The 21327-nt window shown below is 36.3% G+C and overlaps 1 protein-coding gene across 3 annotated transcripts in view; it reads left to right on the top strand.

Annotated features, from left to right (window-relative positions):
* The window catches only part of LOC108134593 (kelch-like protein 10), an 89563-nt gene extending 72614 nt beyond the window's left edge, over positions 1-16949 (top strand). For all 3 annotated transcript variants that reach the window (XM_041708793.1, XM_041708795.1, XM_041708794.1), the window contains 2 exons: positions 14991-15113; positions 15231-16949. In XM_041708793.1, the coding sequence (XP_041564727.1) occupies positions 14991-15113; positions 15231-16553 (1446 nt within the window). In that variant the 3' untranslated portion in view covers positions 16554-16949. The remainder of the gene's footprint in view (positions 1-14990; positions 15114-15230) is intronic.
* The last annotated feature ends 4378 nt before the right edge of the window (positions 16950-21327 follow it).

The raw sequence follows: 21327 nt of genomic DNA, 5'->3' as shown, positions 1-21327 counted from the left end.
CCATCAATCTTTGTCGTTCACGATTTCGGACAAAAATCCCAACGCAGAAATGAAAAGATGGTATTCTTTCATAGAAAGCTTTACCCCAAAAATAATATATAAACCCGGTACAACAAATGTTGTAGCCGATGCATTATCCCGAATACAAATAAATAACATTTCAAACAGTGATGTAGAACAAACAGAACAGTCAGACTCAGATCAAAACACACAGCATTCTGCTGACAGTAGTTTTGAAAATGTAATACAAGAGACCCGTAAACCGTTAAATCAGTTTAAGCAACAACTTTTATTAACAACGGGGAGGTTTACAATACATGAGTCACTGGAAGTTTTTGGCAGGACACGACACATAATTGAATACGATAAACCAGAAAATTTAATAACTATATTAAAAGAGTATATTCCACCAAACATTACGGTAGGAATTCATTGTACATTAGAGGACTTATATCACATTCAATTACCCTTAAAAAATAATTTCACTAACCCATTTCTTTTTACGAGAATCTTTCTTCAAGACATAGAAAACGATGAAGATAAAGCCATAATTATAGAAGAAACACACAGTCGATCTCATAGGGGTCTAGATGAAAATTATAAACAAATCAGCAGGTTATATTATTGGCCAAACTTATTTAATAAATTGAAAGAATATATACAAAATTTTGTGATTTGTAATGAAAATAAAAATAACAGGCACCCAATAAAAATTCCAATCGGGGAAGCCCCTATTCCAACTAAAGAAGAAGAAAATTTACATATAGACATATACAACGCGCAAAATTTAACATTTATTTCTTGTATAGACGCGTATTCAATATACCTCGATGTAAAAGAAATTCAAAATAAGTTAAACATTGAAATTAAGGTAATGGAACTACTTCAACAATTTCCCCAAGCAAAAGTAATTATGACCGATAACGAACCTAGTTTTACCTCAGCCCAATTTAAATCATTTGCACAAAGGTGTGGAATTACTTTGCATTACGCAGACCCAAGACACAGTACTTCAAACGGACAAGTAGAAAGAGCACACTCGACATTTACAGAAATAGCTCGCTGCATAAAAGAGGAGTTTAATTTAACTATTTTTTCCGAAATATTTATTAGAGCCGCTTATTCATTCCACAACAAACAAAATCCATTTGATATCCTATGTAATAAAATTGATCATGATAATATTCCCATTATCTTGAAAAATACACAATCTAGAATGTTAGAAACACATAATGAGAATAGAAAAGAAAAAAATTATCATGTAGGACAAGTTTTTTATGAAAAGAAACATGGGAAACGAAACAAACTTAAGTCCAGATATAAAAAACAAGTTGTAAAGGAAAATTGGCCTAACAAAATAATAATCAACAATAGAAATAGGATTATTCATAAAAATAATATTAAATTCTAATATAAACAACAATATTTTATTTTTTTTTCAGAAAAATGTTTTTTTCAGTACTAATACTCAACCTAATACTTTTAACAAGTTCTGAAATAATTGACTATACAAGTCACGAATACTTATTATTTAAGGACAATAAAGACGTATTGACGTATGATTCATGCGCAGATTTATTTCAAATAACTAATTTAAGTTTTTATGAAAAAATAATTAACACGGAAACCAGATCTTTGACCAAAACATCAAAAACAGACATAAAATGGGAAATATCAATGGAATTGGAACTCATCAAATTAACTTTATCAGAAATAATGCCAAAAATACAAAAAAGAGGAATTAATGAAATAGGAACTTTATGGAAATGTATAGCAAGTACTCCTGATCATGATAATTTATAACGGTTCAGAACAAAATAGACAGCCTAATTGAAAACAACAACACGCAATTCACAATAAATTAAAAATTATTTAATGAAGTAAAATATCTTACTGAAAGTTTAAAAATGTAGTTTTCAACGAGGAAGCAATTTTACGAAAACATCGTTTGCGGTTACTCACATTTGACTTACAAAATTTATTAGATACCATTATCTTAGCAAAAGCAAAATTTTTAAACGAGAATGAAATTAAAGAAATTTACAATCATGAAAAACAATCTGTAAGATTATCCGACCTAATGGACATATCAACTTTTAAAATTTTATTAATTAATGGTTTACTTGTAGTTTACATAAAATATCCCATGATTAACAGTAAGGTCACAACCTTTACAAAACAAGAGCTATTGCAAAATCCGATATTAATAAATAATGAAGTTGCCAATTGCAAAAACAAATATAACCTAATGACTAATTTTAAGAAATAAATGTTTAACAACTATTATAAATTAAGTTTTGAAACTAATTGTTTTATAAAATTATTAAACGGCGAAAAAGCCAATTGCTCTAAAATAAGAGAAATTAATAATAAAATAGATATCTTACAGGATGGGGCCATTTTAATAATAACACTCAATTAAAAGGTTCATATTTAATTTTGTTTACTGTGAGAAAATTGGACCCGTCTTAGGGCATCCCTTCCTTCCTCGTTTTTTTAAACACATATTTATAAATTGTATTATATTTAGTATTTTTGGATCTTTAGTTTTTTACTGATGGGAGCTTAATGTAAAATTTTGTGGAGAAGATCTTCCTGGTCATCTAAGTGTTCCCATTTAAGTACAGCATTTCCCCGTTTTCCTTTTGTTTAGAATATAAACTTAGGATGAAATCATGGCATCCTATTGTGAAATTCAAATATGCTGACCGATGCAATTTGTTTGGGCTTGGATCGCAATAGTTTGAACTTAGAACGCAATTGATTGGGCTTCGAGTGGAAACTTATGTTTACTTTAAGATTTGTTTGTTTATCTTGGTAGGGTAACCAAGAGCGGACCCCAAATCCAAAGGCATGGGCAAAGACAAAGGCAAATGCAAAGGCATAGACAAGGATTGTTTAAATTGAATTTTGAAAAAATTGTTTATTAATTCCATAAGCGGCCCGTTTTCACGGGTTGGTTAACTCTCCCTCTTCTAAAATGGATCGCCCGATTCATTATGAATTTCTTTTAAGCGTTCTCTTAGTTTTGAAAAAAAACATTGGTCTTGGTTTGTATTTTTTTCTTTAAAAGTTTTTTCGTGGTTTGTATTTTCTTCTATTAAAATTTCTTCTTGGTTTGTAATTTCTTTTTTTAAAACTTTTTCTTGGTTTGTTCTGATTTCTAGTTCTGGCCGTTGTTTTTTGGTTACAAAATTTCTGTATATTATGTAAAGTAATAATATTAAAAATATAATGATAAAAATTAATAATATAAAGGAAACTAATATTTTGGTATTATTAATTTTTACAAATGGATTGATGATGTTAATATTGCCAAGAGTTAGCTCCGAATTATTTGAAGCAATATATTCGGAAATGTCATAATTTATTAATTTATGCTGAGCTATATAGTTTAATATTTTGTTTTCACTGTTAATGTAGGTGCTGTTATTAATGATAATTGAGTCATTGAACAAAATTAAATATGAACCTTTTAATTGAGTGTTATTATTAAAATGGCCCCATCCTGTAAGATATCTATTTTATTATTAATTTCTCTTATTTTAGAGCAATTGGCTTTTTCGCCGTTTAATAATTTTATAAAACAATTAGTTTCAAAACTTAATTTATAATAGTTGTTAAACATTTATTTCTTAAAATTAGTCATTAGGTTATATTTGTTTTTGCAATTGGCAACTTCATTATTTATTAATATCGGATTTTGCAATAGCTCTTGTTTTGTAAAGGTTGTGACCTTACTGTTAATCATGGGATATTTTATGTAAACTACAAGTAAACCATTAATTAATAAAATTTTAAAAGTTGATATGTCCATTAGGTCGGATAATCTTACAGATTGTTTTTCATGATTGTAAATTTCTTTAATTTCATTCTCGTTTAAAAATTTTGCTTTTGCTAAAATATCTAATAAATTTTGTAAGTCAAATGTGAGTAACCGCATACGATGTTTTCGTAAAATTGCTTCCTCGTTGAAAACTACATTTTTTAAACTTTCAGTAAGATATTTTACTTCATTAAATAATTTTTAATTTATTGTGAATTGCGTGTTGTTGTTTTCAATTAGGCTGTCTATTTTGTTCTGAACCGTTATAAATTATCATGATCAGGAGTACTTGCTATACATTTCCATAAAGTTCCTATTTCATTAATTCCTCTTTTTTGTATTTTTGGCATTATTTCTGATAAAGTTAATTTGATGAGTTCCAATTCCATTGATATTTCCCATTTTATGTTTGTTTTTGATGTTTTGGTCAAAGATCTGGTTTCCGTGTTAATTACTTCTTCATAAAAACTTAAATTAGTTATTTGAAATAAATCTGCGCATGAATCGTACGTCAATACGTCTTTATTGTCCTTAAATAATAAGTATTCGTGACTTGTATAGTCAATTATTTCAGAACTTGTTAAAAGTATTAGGTTGAGTATTAGTACTGAAAAAAACATTTTTCTGAAAAAAAAAATAAAATATTGTTGTTTATATTAGAATTTAATATTATTTTTATGAATAATCCTATTTCTATTGTTGATTATTATTTTGTTAGGCCAATTTTCCTTTACAACTTGTTTTTTATATCTGGACTTAAGTTTGTTTCGTTTCCCATGTTTCTTTTCATAAAAAACTTGTCCTACATGATAATTTTTTCTTTTCTATTCTCATTATGTATTTCTAACATTCTAGATTATTTTTCAAGATAATGGGAATATTATCATGATCAATTTTATTACATAGGATATCAAATGGATTTTGTTTGTTGTGGAATGAATAAGCGGCTCTAATAAATATTTCGGAAAAAATAGTTAAATTAAACTCCTCTTTTATGCAGCGAGCTATTTCTGTTAATGTCGAGTGTGCTCTTTCTACTTGTCCGTTTGAAGTACTGTGTCTTGGGTCTGCGTAATGCAAAGTAATTCCACACCTTTGTGCAAATGATTTAAATTGGGCTGAGGTAAAACTAGGTTCGTTATCGGTCATAATTACTTTTGCTTGGGGAAATTGTTGAAGTAGTTCCATTACCTTAATTTCAATGTTTAACTTATTTTGAATTTCTTTTACATCAAGGTATTTTGAATACGCGTCTATACAAGAAATAAATGTTAAATTTTGCGCGTTGTATATGTCTATATGTAAATTTTCTTCTTCTTTAGTTGGAATAGGGGCTTCCCCGATTGGAATTTTTATTGGGTGCCTGTTATTTTTATTTTCATTACAAATCACAAAATTTTTTATATATTCTTTCAATTTATTAAATAAGTTTGGCCAATAATATAACCTCCTGATTTGTTTATAATTTTCATCTAGACCCCTATAATTATGGCTTTATCTTCATCGTTTTCTATGTCTTGAAGAAAGATTCTCGTAAAAAGAAATGGGTTAGTGAAATTATTTTTTAAGGGTAATTGAATGTGATATAAGTCCTCTAATGTACAATGAATTCCTACCGTAATGTTTGGTGGAATATACTCTTTTAATATAGTTATTAAATTTTCTGGTTTATCGTATTCAATTATGTGTCGTGTCCTGCCAAAAACTTCCAGTGACTCATGTATTGTAAACCTCCCCGTTGTTAATAAAAGTTGTTGCTTAAACTGATTTAACGGTTTACGGGTCTCTTGTATTACATTTTCAAAACTACTGTCAGCAGAATGCTGTGTGTTTTGATCTGAGTCTGACTGTTCTGTTTGTTCTACATCACTGTTTGAAATGTTATTTATTTGTATTCGGGATAATGCATCGGCTACAACATTTGTTGTACCGGGTTTATATATTATTTTTGGGGTAAAGCTTTCTATGAAAGAATACCATCTTTTCATTTCTGCGTTGGGATTTTTGTCCGAAATCGTGAACGACAAAGATTGATGGTCCGTTTGGATTTCTATACCAACTACTCCGTACAAATAGTTTCTCAAATTTTTTAAGGCCCATACTATAGCTAGCAGTTCCTATTTGTTTGTGCCATAAAGTTGTTCGTTTTTATTAAGTGTCTTAGAAATGAAAGTAATTGGATAGCTACGTCTGATGCGTCTGTTGTCAAAGTGAATTTTTTACTATAATCTGGTTGAACTTGTTCAACTTGTGCTATTAGATTCTCTTTTAGTTCGTTAAAAGCTTGTATAGCTGACTCATCTAATTGTATTAAAACTTTTGTAGATATTCTTTTAGAAACATTTCCATTTTCCCATCCTAAATATTTTGAGAGAGGTTTTACAATTTTTGCATAATTACGGACAAATTTTCGGTAATAGCCAGTTAAGCCTAGAAAACTTCGAAGTTCTTATATATTTTGTGGTAACGGATACCTTGAAGTTGTGGAAATTTTTTCAGGATCTGTTTTACTTACATTAAAAGAAATAATGTAACCAAGAAAGGAGGTTCTAATTTAAAGAATTTAGATTTTTCGAGAGAAATTTTCATATTTGCTCTTTGTAAAATGCTTATTATTTGAGTTAAATCCGAGAAATGTTGCTCGATTGTGTTTGAAAATATTATAATATCGTCCATGTAGACGTGGCATGTTTTTCCTACTCTGAGAATATCATCCATTGCTCTCTGGAAAATTCTGGGCGCGTTGGTTAACCCGAAAGGCATGCGTAAAAAATCAAATTTTCCGTTGTTAATAGAAAAAGATGTTTTTTCAATATCTGAGTCTTTCATTAGAATTTGATGGAATCCTGATTCCAAATCAATTGTGGAAAAAAATTTTGCCTTTCCTAAGTTGGCTATTATAACAGATGGGTCTTGCATCGGGTATCTATCCGGTATTGTGTTCTCATTTAATTTTTTGTACTTTATTACAAGTCTGTGTTTAGGGCTACCGTCTTCGTTTTGACCCTTTTTGGGTACCACCAGTACTGGTGAATTGTAAGGACTTCTACTCGGCCTTATAATATTTTCATTTATCATTCTATTGATTTCATTGTTAACGAAATTTGAAACTGATAAAGCATAGGGATATTGTTTACTATAAATGGCCCTGTCGTTATTTGTATTTATTTCGCCCCGAATATCAGTTCTAAAAGGAATTTGTAGGTTTATTTTAGAGTTCCTCTTCAATTATGTCAATTATTCTTTTCTCCAAATATTCTACTTGATTTGAATTTAGCATTTTAATATTATTTATTTTATTTCTTTCGGAATCCTTTGATCCCAAAGTTGTTACTTTTTTATTGACGGATAGTTCGACGTCGGCACGTTGAGGGTTTTGTGTTCCCAAACGTTTTAACTTTTTGTTGACGGAAAATTCTTCGTCGGCGTGTTCAGGATTTCTGGATCCCAAACTATTTGATTTTTTGTTGACGGATCAGTGATCCCAAGCTAAATAACCTTCTCCACCATTTGTGATTCTGTTTTAATTCCACTTTGCTCTTCAAAGTATTTTTTTATAGTTATTCTTTCAATGGAAGGATAATTTTTCCATTTGTTAGCGATAATTTGTTTAAAGAATCATCCTCATCGTAAAGTAATTTTTCTTTTTTTCCATTATATTTGATGGTCCCTTTTTATACCCTTGCAGAGGGTATTATAATTTCAGTCAGAAGTTTGCAACGCAGTGAAGGAGACTTCTCCGACCCTATAAAGTATATATATTCTTGATCAGCATCACTAGGAGAGTCGATCTAGCCATGTCCGTCTGTCCGTCCGTCTGTCCGTCCGTTTCTACGCAAACTAGTCTCTCAGTTTTAAAGCTGAATGAAACTTTCCCAAAAGTTGTCTTTCTATTGCAGGTAGTATATAAGTCGGAACGAGCCGGATCGGCCGACTATAGCATATAGCTCCCATAGGAACAATCGGAAAAATAAATAAAAAATTATTGTAACTTTGGTGTTTTTTAATTTTTTTTTTAGTTCTTCGAGATATAGTAATGGTTAAATATTTCCGAATTACGGTTTAAATTTCATCAAAATCGGACGACTATAGTATATAGTTCCCATAGGAACATCCATAAAAATAAATTTAAAAAAATTATAACTTTGGTGTTTTTTAATTTTTTTTTATTTCAGAATTAAGGTTTAAATTTTATGAAAATCGGACGACTTTAGCATATAGCTCCCATAGGAACATAAGTATAGCTGCCATAGGAACTATCGAATAAGCTGCAAATCATCATAGCTTCAATGTTTTTAAACATACACGCAAATAAATCATAATTTTAACGTTTTCAAGAGTATTTAGTTTTTGAAATAGCTGCAAGGGTATATGAACTTCTGCTTGCCGAAGTTTTCTTTCTTTCTTGTTGAATATCAATTACCGCTCCCATTTTTTTAAAAAGATTAAAACCTATAAGTAGGTCGGATTCTTACCCTTCTATTTTATAAAATACTTGTCTTGTGTTAAATATCGTTAAGTGATAATATTTTATTATTGTAAACCCATTAATGGTTGAAACTCTTTTGTAAATTGGGAGCTCTTTTTTATTTTGATTAATTCCCCTTTTTATGTAACAAGATGTTGCTCCTGTGTCAATTAAAACTTTTAATTCTTTTTCAATTTTTTTATCTGTTTTCATCAAGTAGGGTGATCCTACTCCGAATTCTGATCTAAAAAATGATCTTCTTCTATATTATTTACTCTCATAATTTTTTGAGCAGGATGATTAATTGAACCAGTTGGTTCCCGCTTTAACTGTGGATGTGATTCAAATGGTTTGTTTTGAGTGGCGCTTATATTTGTTTTTTGCGCTTGGTTTTGATTATAATTATTTCTTGGATAATAAATATTATAATTTTGTCTGTTATTATTACCCCTGTTAAAATTATTATTAGGACGAGTTTGATACTGGATTGATTCATATATCTCCATGGGTTCAGGAGCAGGCTGTACCTGATTGTTATTAAAGTTCCAATTATTATTTTGTCCCCACTGATTATTCTGACTCTGGTTCCATTGATTATTTTTAACTTGTTGTGGAGATCTTTGATTGTATCTCAAATAGTTTGAATTATTGTAATTAGTGGTCTTTTGATTAAAAGAATTATTATTTTGTTCTGGGCCATTAGTATAATTTGAGTTATACTTTCTATAACTCATTCCAATGAAATTGCGAGCGAATTACTTTCCATCTCCTTTACAAACGCCACTGCATCAGGCAAGTCAGTTGGATTCATGGAATAAAGAGTCGATGATATTGGGCCGTTAAGGCCAGCTATGAAAACTCTTCGTGCACTCTGTCTATGTCTATCATTAATTTCTGAAGTGATTAGCTTATTACGACCATATGTCATTATAGTTTTGTTAGTCAGTAATGTTAGTTTCCTGTACACTTGGTTATAATATTCCATTACACTTAGTTTTCCTTGTGTAAGAATACTTAGTTCTTGTTCGATAATGTGTAGCGGTCTTCTATCGCTAAAAACGAAATCTAATCTGGCTAAAATAGCATCAAAATTTAGGACTGTTCCGTGGATGGTTAGAGCATCGTTTGCTTTTCCTGTTATCTTGTTCCTTAATGTTGATAGTGCTGCGAAATATCGCTTACTTTTTCGAATATACTGACTCATAGCGTTTTCTGCTGCTTCCCTCCAACTCAAATAATTTTCAAGTTCCCCCGTAAATTCTGGAACTGATTTAATGATTTCATAGGATTCTTCACATTTTATCGAATTGTCAACTTCTTCAATTTTATAATCTTCTACTTTATTGACATTCGTTTGAAGTTCTGCTTTCAGTGTTTCTATTTCGTTTTTTAAAGAATTTACCTCTGTTGAATCAATCAGTTTTATTAATTCTTTGGTCAAAAAGGCTTGCTTTTCTAATACTTGATTCGCCATTTTACTTGTGCTTGGCGTATTGGTCATTTCTAATTTATTAAATCGATTCAAAAAATCCTCTAGATCTTCCAGGATGTATTATATAATTTATCTTTAAAATTAAATTTTTACTTAAAATTGTAAGGATGCTCTCTGGCCGGGGTACAGATCTCAGTCAGATCCAGGAGGCCTTTACAAGAAATTTGTAAATCACCGAAACACCGGACTAGACAGTTTCATTCAACGAGTGAATGAGTCGTTCACGCCGAAGGTTCTCATAGACGCCGGGAGAGAGAGTAATGTCGGAGTTGGTCGCGCCGTATCTTGCTCCTGGGTTAAAAATTCCACGGGCTGGACCTTGGGGCGAGGCTAAGCCAGACGAACGGTTTCGTGAGTACGGGGACGCCGGGTAGTCCCGCTGATCACTTCCGCGATTCGGACACGTAAGTCGCATTCCGCGGGTCGTAGGCCAAAAGTTCACCGGGCTGGACCTTCGGACGAGGCCAAGCCAGACGAACGGTTTCGCGAGTGTGGGGACGCCGGGTAGTCCCGCTGATCACTTCCGCGATTGGGACACGTATGTCGCTTTTCGCGGGTCGTAGGCCAAAAATTCACCGGGCTGGACCTTCGGACGAGGCCAAGCCAGGATACTATTTCGCGAGAGTAGGACCGGGGGGTTGCGTCGCGCGCAAGTCGTTCTCGACGTATCGGATGCCAAAAATCCACCGGGCTGGACCTTCGGGCGAGGCCAAGCCGGATAGGATTTGTCAGACACGGGGGGGATTGGAGGAAAGAGGATGGCGGTATGATAGACCAGTCGGGAATGATGTCCGCGCGCAGGTCACATGTACTACGAAGAGAAAAGCTATTGTACTAGACCGGACGGGCCGGGTGTCTGCGTACCGGCCGCCTACACTACGTAGGAAAAAGCTAGGGTATTAGACCAGACGGGCCGGGTGTCCGCGTGCCGGTCGCATGCGCTACGAGGAGGAAAGCTAGGGTACTAGACCAGACGGACCGGATGTCCACGTACGGGCCACATGCACTACGAGGAGGGGAATCTAAGGTACTAGACCGAACGGGACGGGTGTCCACGTACGGGCCACATGCTCTACGAGGAGTGGAATCTAAGGTACTAGACCGAACGGGACGGGTGTCTACGTCGGGTCTCAAATGCTACGATGTGGGGAACCAAGATACTAGACCAGACGGGCCGGGTGTCCGCGTACAGGTCTCAAATACTACGGGGAGGGAGGTTAGGATACTAGACCAGACGGGACGGATGTCCGCGTACAGGCCACATGCACTACGAGGAAGGAAGCTAGGATACTACGAATAAAAATAATCACGATCATGGAATTCAATCATTTACTTTTCTTTATTATTTTTCTAGGTTATTTTTATTTATCTACTATCTTCCTACGAGTCCGCTACACCGTCTTTACTTAACGGAGAGGAATTTTGTGTACACTAACCTCAAAACACTAATCAGCCCACTTATTCACTGACCGCGTGCCTTCGCGCGGTCGAGGCGTCACTCGGATCCGGCAAGATCGTTACGGGAGACACGTCCGCTCCGTTTTACTGTTCCGCCCGCTCGATCGGTGTGTGACCAGCTTCCCCACGCTCCCTTTTTCTCGTTTTCGGGATTTCTAGTATCTTCCTTAATTTCTAGTATTTTCCATTACCCACTAAAAATCGGCTGGCGTTGCCACTCGGGTTCGGAACTTAGCTTAACCACGGCTTAATATTCAGTTTCAACTTAATATTTATTATTCATTATGTGGCGTGATAAAGAGGCGCCCGTCGCTCTTGATGGTGACGATGAAGCGGAGTCCGTCACCTCCTATGGCTATGCGAACTCGGCGTCCGCGGCCGGCCCGGGTCGCTACCTTCCTCTCGATCTCCTGGACAATACGCTTAGGTAGGTAACGCAAACCGCTACCACAAATCCAGACCTCCGGCAATGGGCAGAGGTCGTCCTCCCCTTCTGTGGATTCCGTCAACTCCAGTGCGGAATTCGATACGGCTTTTACGTCGTCCGTCGTCGCACCACTCGGTGGGGTATTCCTGGCGGCGGATTCGGTCGAATCGATCTCCGAAATATCCATTAGGACCTGGTCCAGTAAGCGATGTCTGATGTCTGAACCCCTAGAGAAACCGACACGGGGGGCACTACAGCCCGTCGGGGCGGGGTCCTCGGTTGTCCTACCCTCTCGCCGACTGCCTTCTCGACATCAACGTCGGGATCTGCCGCTCTGCTGTTTTCCAACGCCGGGGGCGGAGGCGGGGATGGCGGTTCGTCGACGTAGGGTCCCTCTGCAGGTAACCCCGGGACTTTGACCACCACCGAGCGGACGTCGATGCGCATGAACGAGACGTGTCCAGCGTACCGGCAGACCTGGTCTTCGGACGTGTGATGGTACGAATGTTCCACGTCCGGGAATCGCGGAGGACTGGGCCTTGGATAACCCGGATGGCCTGACCGAGGGTCACGTCGGGTCCACGGGTACTCCTCCTCCGAGGTGGGCCGTTGGGACTCCGTATAGTACGGCTCCCCTGGTCGTCGTCCGTTGGGGTATCCGCTGGACCCACCTAGTGAACTTTCCCTGGAACGTGGGGGCCTGCTGAATAGCTCCGAATCCCGGTCACTGGCGTCATCTTCGTCGTCTTCCAAGCGGTAGGGAGCTGACTGGGGCGACGTCGGCTGATGATATTGTCGCGACCCGTCGGGTCGGGGGCTCCACAAGCCTCCGCGGAGTCCTGCGAACCGGGATCCTTCAGGAGCCTGGAAACAGTCGTCTGTCTCCACCGAGCTACCGTCTGAGGAACTCCCCCTCCATCGCTTCGTCGCCTCTGTCATGGTGACCCATCTCCATTTGGAAGACCTCCGTGTCGTTGGAGTCATCCGACAACACAATTACTTCATCTATCTGAAACGGTAAACTAAACTTATTGATATTGATAAACTTATTGATTACACCTGACGGTGTAGCTAACAAAGGACTCGGCCTTAATCTATTATAATGGTTATACAATGGTTATTCGACTGGTTATACAATGGTTATGCAGTGGTTATACAATGGTTATACAGTGGTTATACAATGGTTATACAGTGGTTATACAATGGTTATTAGACTAGTTGTTATACTATTCTGCGGCTGTATGCCGCTTACTGTATCGGGTCGTTCGGTCCGGCAATACTATCGTCGATCCTATCCGGAGTGACTTCTGCGTAGTACGGTTAGAGCTGGGATATGTTGGCGATCCGTCGCCGTTGATCTCCGGGACGTTGCAGGCGTACCAAATTCGGAGATGTGAACTTCGTAACGGTATAAGGGCCGTCATACTTGGGAGCAAGTTTGGCGGCGAATCCCTCGGCTGCTTTCGATAAGGGATGCTGTCGCAGCCAAACTTGACCGCCGAGCGTGGGTCTCCATTCTCGCCTTCGTAGGTTATAATGTCTCGCCTGGTCTTGAGACGCTCGCTGAAGATTCGCTCGTACGATGTCGAAGATTCCTTTGAGGTGAGACGCCTTGTCTTCAGGACCTGTATGCACGAGTTCATCATACAGCATCGCAGGCATGCGTGGTTCCCGTCCTTGAGTTAGGAACGCGGGGCTATACCCCGTCGAATCCGATATACTGCTATTGATCGCGAGGGATATCTCTGGCAGCATATTATCCCACGAACTCTGGTCGCCTTCCGACAGCTGGGATATCAGCGTCTTCACAGTGCGGTTGGTCCTTTCTGTGGTGTGTACGTTACAAAATATAATTGTTCATATTTCTTACGATCTTTTAATTTTTAAGCTTATCTTCTTTGATGATGGCGAGGGAATGCCCTTCAGCTTCCTTCCTTCTTTGTTATTTTGGTTGTAGTCGTGTTGAATTTTGGCGAGGGAATGCCCTTCAGCTTCCTTCCTTCTTTGTTATTTTGGTTCTTGATTTATTATTTTTGATTTATTGTTCTTTATTTATTTGCTTTTTGTTGTGTGTTCTTGTACTGTGAATTAATTTTTTCGGGCCACCTTTATTATATATTACCAGCTATTTAAATGGATTATTGCATTAATTGATTTCCATTTAAATTTTAAATCACGATCACTTTCACAATTTTCGGTGTCGTCGGTTTGTTGTGGATGTTTCAATTTTTCACTAAAAATGGTTGGGTTTTTGCGGTGCAAGTTCCTTTTTTATATTAACTTGTTATAATTAATAATTTTTTAGAACTTTTTTATCACCGTCACACGTTGGGCGCCAATTAAGTTTATCACTAGTAAATTGTTAAAAAAATATATTTTTTATTTTTTGTAACTTGGTGTTAAACCATTTTATTTAATTTCACAAATACAATACACTTTATTTTTCACATTTTCGAATTTCTTACTTCCGAACTGTTTCTTAATCAAAGATGGACTGCCGGATTAATTCTAAAATCTTATCCAACGAACCTCGGCCAGATGCTTTTCTTTGAGCTTCTAGAACTTTTTCTTTTGTTTAGAATATAAGCTTAGGATGAAATCATGGCATCCTATTGTGAAATTCAAATATGCTGACCGATGCAATTTGTTTGGGCTTGGATCGCAATAGTTTGAACTCAGAACGCAATTGATTGGGATTCGAGTGGAAACTTATGTTTACTTTAAGATTTTTTTGTTTATCTTGGTAGAGCGGACCCCAAAGTCATAGGCATGGGCAAAGAGATAGGCAAATGCAAAGGCATAGGCAAAGATTGTTTAAATTTTGAAAAAATTGTTTATTAATTCCATAAGCGGCCCGGTTTTACGGGTTGGTTAACTTGCACGCATTCTTGGCGGGCTCAGCTTGACCTTGTTAAAATACAAAAGAAACCTGCATATTTTCCTCCAAAACAGCAAAAAGGCATATTATAATGACACTAAATTCCCCAGTGTGCAACTATATTTATTTATTTTAAGTTAAGGGCCAAACTGTGTCTCGGTTTTAAGCTTAACAGCAGACATTAAATTCTATATTTAAAATATATATTTAAAAAAGTCGACGATATTTGTCGTTAAGATTGGTTCTTTGAAAAGACATTTAAATTTGTTTTATTTAAAAATGAAAAAGAACTGCGTTCAAAAGCCAGATTCATTTTATTTTATTTCAAGAAAAGCGACGAAAAATACTCAAGGGGTTTGGACTGATTTGTAATATAAATATTTTTTTTTTAGTGTGCGATTTACTAGTACTGATATTTTTATTTTGGTCTTTAATACGCAGTGCTTCATGGAAGAGGTCAAGGAGCACCCGTACGTCATTCAATGTGAAGCCGCCAAGCCCCTGATTGTCGACACCTTCAAGTTCATGTATGATCTGGACTTTTTAAACCCACAGGCAGACGAGGTAATTTGAAAAAATGTTTTGCGATTGTAATTGTTTCTCCCTTTTGCCGTTTAAATTGAAATTTTATAATAAATACAAATACAAAAATACAAATACAAATCTCCCTTATTACTCCAGCTTACCACACCTTCGCTTGCAATGCCGCGCCTGCCGCACGAGGTCATATTTGCCATTGGTGGGTGGAGCGGTGGAACCTCAAAAGGATGCATCGAGACATACGACACAAGGGCCGATCGCTGGGTGAACATCAATGCTGAGGATCCTGCTGGTCCCCGCGCATACCATGGAACCGCCGTGATTGGCTTTAAGATATTCTCGATAGGCGGGTACGATGGTGTTGAGTATTTCAACACCTGCCGGGTATTCGATGCAGTAAAAAAGAAGTGGAGCGAAATCGCGCCGATGCATAGTCGCCGCTGCTACGTGAGTGTGACAGAATTAAACGGCATGATATATGCCATCGGTGGCTACGACGGCCACAACCGGCTAAACACCGTGGAGCGATATAACCCGAAAACCAACCAGTGGTCCATTATCCCCCCAATGAACATGCAGCGTTCCGATGCCAGCGCCTGCACCCTGCAAGGCCGTATCTATGCCACCGGCGGTTTCAACGGCCAGGAGTGCCTTGACAGCGCCGAGTACTACGACCCGATAACCAACGTGTGGACGCGGATAGCTAACATGAACAATCGTCGGTCCGGAGTTAGCTGCGTGGCCTTTAGGAACCAACTGTACGTTATTGGTGGCTTTAACGGTACGGCGCGCTTATCTACTGGAGAACGCTTTGATTTGGACTCGCAGACCTGGCACTTCATTCGAGAAATGAATCACTCGCGTAGCAACTTCGGGCTGGAGATTATTGACGATATGATCTTTGCCATCGGCGGCTTTAACGGCGTCTCAACCATCTCGCATACCGAGTGCTACGTTGCGGAATCAGATGAGTGGATGGAGGCCACTGATATGAATATTGTCCGCTCAGCCCTGTCTGCCAATAACGTAGCCGGTCTGCCCAACAAGCGAGACTACATACACAAAGAGCGGGACCGCCTAATGGAGGAGCGCCGTCAGCGTCTCATGGCTACCGCCATGGCCCGGGAGGACATCGGTCACAACAACATATCGCAATCGTTAGTGCAGACCAATGATGGGGCCATGGATGACTACGAGAGTCCCAACGAAGATGAAGAGGCTCAGCAGCAGCAGAACATAACACTGCCTTTTCCTCCAGTGGCTCCAGCTCCCGGTCTCGGACCAACTACCGGACCAGGATTCGCCTCGGTGGTTTTCCCGCCACCATCACAGCTTCAACCCGTTGGCACCATCCACCAAAACCGATTAATGGAAGATCGCGGTCAAGAAAACAATCGGCGCTTTCGCATGCAGCTGCGTAATCCACGCCACGGTTCGCATCATGAAATTCGTCGTCGCGCCTAGACTTTGGTGCACCACAAGGCCATTCAGCTTTGGGCATGAATTATGACAGGTCCTCTTATTAAGTGACAAGAAGAGCAGAATCCGACATATGATAAAGCGTTAGCGTATGGCAAGGTATTTTTGGCTTTCAAGTCCTGCAGCGTAGCCGACGTCCGTTGAAACCGTTTTTCGATACTTTACTCACTTTAATACACACACAGAAACTGAATATCCGAACCATTTTATTTCTCCATCCCTTTTAGCAAACATTAAAAAAAAAACTGAAAAAAAATATATTCAAAAATTATAATCGATCCAAATTGAACATATGTACACCAAAATTTAACGCATTAAAAATTATTATTATAATATATATATATATATAATAACATTATAATAAAGCCTTGCTTAACTACATTTCACTAGATGTCTTCTTTGTTAGTGAACCATCAAAAATCCTTTTCTATGACCAGTTGTGTTCTCTAAACATTACATATGACTTATGATTTTATTTCTGACAACTCAACACGATTTTTTAGCATTCGGGACTAAAATTCAATCATTTTGAACTATCTATGGACAGTTTGGTCTGGTGCACTGCAGATTCGCGGCGAATGGCAACGTTAGCCTGCATCCTCCGTCTCTCGCTCTTTTTTGTTTTACACTTTTTGACTTTTTTGGTTCACGGCAACAACAAAAAAATATTTTTTCAAAATTCAGAAAACCACCCATTTGATGATGAATAATTATTATTAGAGCTTTTTTAAGAAAGCAAATTAAAAATAAATTTAATTTTGTTTTTAAAAATATAATACAGGTCTTGAAAAAACAAAAAAAAAACAAAAAACATTTTAATTGTTTTTATTTAAAGGTAAAAAAAAACTAAAAGCCTGCTTTTTAAATGTGCGTGATACCATTGGTGTATTAGCATTTAGCTAATGCTACTCCGAAATGTGAGTGGCACGAACAGCTGATCTGGGCTTGTTTACTTTTGAAATGTCGCAAATCAAAACGAAAGATCATGAATATGAGCGAATTTACGGAAGCCTTTAATGCTCAGCAGGACATCCATAATGCTACCGAGGCATTTGCCAACTTGAACGACAAGGAGGGGAAGCTGGTAGTGTTGTTTGACGGGTTTGCTAAAGAGACAACTACAATTTCTAAGAAAGAGCAAAGCTAACCGTACATGTTGGATTTTTCTCCTGCCAGAGGTCCAGCTCTAATGCATTGTGGACCTGCGACCAGGATTTGCTATGCTTGTTTTTTGTTTTCAGTAGTTTGTATGCAAAATAGGTTTTACATTTAAAAGAAATCAAAAATTGCGCCATCCATGCATATAATAACCAGCAGTTGTAGTGGTGGTTCTAACGAAATATCGTTTAAAATCAGTATTGCTGGTATTTTTTATAAATATATTCGGAAGAGTGATTTTTATTCGCATTTATTTATCATGTGCGTCGAGTTAGCGTCGTTGTGTTAGCGGCGATCCGGGAGCAACGGAAATTGGAACGAGCGTTTTTATTTTTTTTATTTTTCTCGTAACTTAACAAGTAAATTAAAAATTGTAAATGCAAAAATACTAAGAACTGAAATATCTAACGATATTTATGTGATTTAAGAATATTAGAAGTGCGCAATTATTTAAGATATGCATTTGAAAATCGGGTCTCCACAATTTTGCCAACTGATTCCCCACAGAGGTTGTGCCAATATGTACGCTAAGCCACAAGCTTCAAGCTTCTTTTCAGAAAGTTTCATGAAAATAAAACCGAATCTTTTTGAGATAATCTGATTTTTCCCATACAAAAAAGGGGGGCCTAAATTAAATTACAAAGGGCTCCCTTTGTAGATGTTGTGCCAATATGCACGGTACATAGGCACATTGGGGATTGTCTAAAGAACGTTTTGTGAAAATCTAAAGGAAATGAATGAAAACCAACGGTTTTTTAAGAAAATTGTGTACCACTGGGTACCAAGACGCGAACCACAATGTGATATGGCAACCATAACACATTAACTTAATTAAAATATGCCATTTTAGAAAGATCAAATTTATATATTTATTAAAGACTATATAAACCGTTTAATTTATTGATAATTATGTGTTTTTAAACGTGCCGTTTTTCGGCGTGGTAACACTGCCTGAGAACTTCAACATCCGAGACATTAACCAAATAAAAACGCACAATTCGACGCCAACTCTTATTTAAATTAATACGACTTTCATAGAGGTTGTGCCGACTTACACGCATTCTCATTAGAAGGGTCAATTTATGAAAAGAATGTAGAGATATAATAGTAGACAAATGATGTTCATAAATTAAAATGTCAGACCCAGGGGGGATGTAGAACAGGTTACAAAAATAGGTAAGGCATATAAGGAAACTTTTACACTTACACATCCTATTTTACTGGGGTAATCAGTCTGAATTATCTCCGATGTAAGACTGGAGCTCGATCGGCCTTGTTACTTAAAAATTTCAAAGCAGCGCACAGTGATCGTGATTGTATGGGAGCCGAGGCCATAAATATTTCTAGAGGGGCTATCGCTTTGAAACTTGTACCAAAAATCTAGAAAAATGTTATACATATATGCGACAAGAATTGGCCAGATCGTACCACTATATCCTATAGCTTTTATATGAACAATCGGGGAAAAAAATGAAAAAAAAAAAAAATAATTATAACTTTTTTGTTTCTACATTTTGTATTATTTTTTTTTAAGATTTAGTCATAGTTTAATATTCCCGAGTTTCGGTTTTAATAGTATTGAAATCGGACAACTATATCATATAGCTTTCATTGGTACGTCACAGAACAGAACGCAAGCGTGAAAATTGGCACTTCCAAGGAAGTAATAAGCTATTATTTTAAAGAAAAGAATATAAACACAAAACACAACACAAAAATAACAACAAACGAGAATAAAACCAACAAACGGCAACAAACTACAACAAACAGCAGAAGCACGTCTTTTTTTAAAAATCGAGGTTAGATTACATTTTCGTATAATTGCAAGCCGTTCGGCACTTGAATTAAACATTCTTATATTCTTAAAATGCTTAAGAATATTATACAAAAAGATTTGTTTGTGCCAATGAATACCATCACAACTAAAACTCTAACCAAACTCAGAAAAGGCAAACCAAGAAAGCTCACAATTATGTACTAAATACAATAATGATTAACACAAAACACAACACATACTACATATAGTTTTTCTTATAAAATGGAATTTAAAATCTTTATTTATAATATTAAGCAATTTCATTGCACTAAAACTTGTTATAAGCTTAAACAATATTTTAAGGAAATCTTCTCTTGCTTACGCTGAAATACCCAATGATGCTATTCGATGCTATTCTTCAAGAGGACAGATAGAGCAAAACAAAAAGATGAATAAATTCAAATAGCTAGACCAATTATAAATAAGAATTAGTACATTGACAAACAAAATTTTGACTTTGATTTTTTTATTTATGGCCCATGGAACCGACCACTGTGCATTCTCCAGAATTTCCTCCTAAAAATATGCTCTATCAATTTGGTGAGGAAAAAATGAGTCAGTAGGAGAAGACCAAGATATATCTGGGAAATTAAAATCATAATGTCCGATCCAGGAGAGATATAAAAACAGGTTAAAAAATAGATAATGCATGTAAGGAAACTATTACACTAACAAATACAATTTCATTGGTGTAATCAGATTGAATTATCACCGATGAAAGACTGGAATTAATCGCAATAAAAAAACTGCAAAAAGAACAGAACGCGAAAAAAATGAACACTAAAGCAACTTGTTGCTTAAAAATTTAAAAGCAGCGTGTCGATTACAAAACTAATTGAATAAAAATATGCAAATTTTGTTGGTAAAATAAAAAACAGTCTTCACAAAACGTGATATCATAAGTTTTTGGAGTTAAGGTAAATTTACCTTGTCAAGAGGTGTTTTTGTTTTATTTAGTTACAAGTGTAATAGACACAAAAGATAACATAATGTCAGACGAGGTAACTGCCCAAAATGAATTGATGCAATTTTAAAAACATAGCAAGATACTATAGTAGGTGAAACATCCGACGTTGTAAAGGCAAAATTAGCAAAAACCACACAGAAAGAAAAACTGTGCTACAGAAATTGACAATTTACGGAGGCTCTTGGATGCCTCGTATATTGACGAAGGCCTTCCGGCTGATGGCACAATGGTCAAAAATTTGCAACATGGAAAACAAAAAACAAGCCAAAATAGTATCAAAAAGTACTTACAATGTAATGTACAATGAAATGACAGGCAACGCGAATTCCATTTTATAAGCCCAAAAAGGCTAACGCCAGCGTGGTAATATCTACAACAGAGGTCATAATGGCGGCAGAGGCAATGGTCGCGGTTATTAAACTAATAATAATTATTATAATAATTATAATATTAATTATAATCGCAATAACGGACAGAATTATAATTTCAATAACAATTGTACACGAAACAATAATGACACAGGTGCAAAAAATTCCAAGATAATTTTATAATCATCATACAGGGATTAAGAAAAGAAGTTTGGTAACTTAAAGGTAATCAAAAGGGTTAACTTTTATTGAAAATCGAAATTCTAAATAAATAATCCCACTCGACTATCATTTAGTAAATTTACAATTAGCTATTCCTTGTAATGAAATATGGTACTAGGAATCAATTTTATTAAAATAATACAACTGTCAATTAGATTTTAAGCCATCTGAAGACTGACTTATAATTAGACGAAATAACTTAAAATATCCGATTTTTGTTTCAATAAT

Source organism: Drosophila elegans, unplaced genomic scaffold (assembly GCF_018152505.1).
Source record: "Drosophila elegans isolate 14027-0461.03 unplaced genomic scaffold, ASM1815250v1 contig_397, whole genome shotgun sequence".
Classification (NCBI taxonomy): Eukaryota; Metazoa; Arthropoda; class Insecta; order Diptera; family Drosophilidae; genus Drosophila; species Drosophila elegans.
Note: the sequence above shows the minus strand (reverse complement) of the source record. Positions and strands in the feature narration are given on the sequence as shown.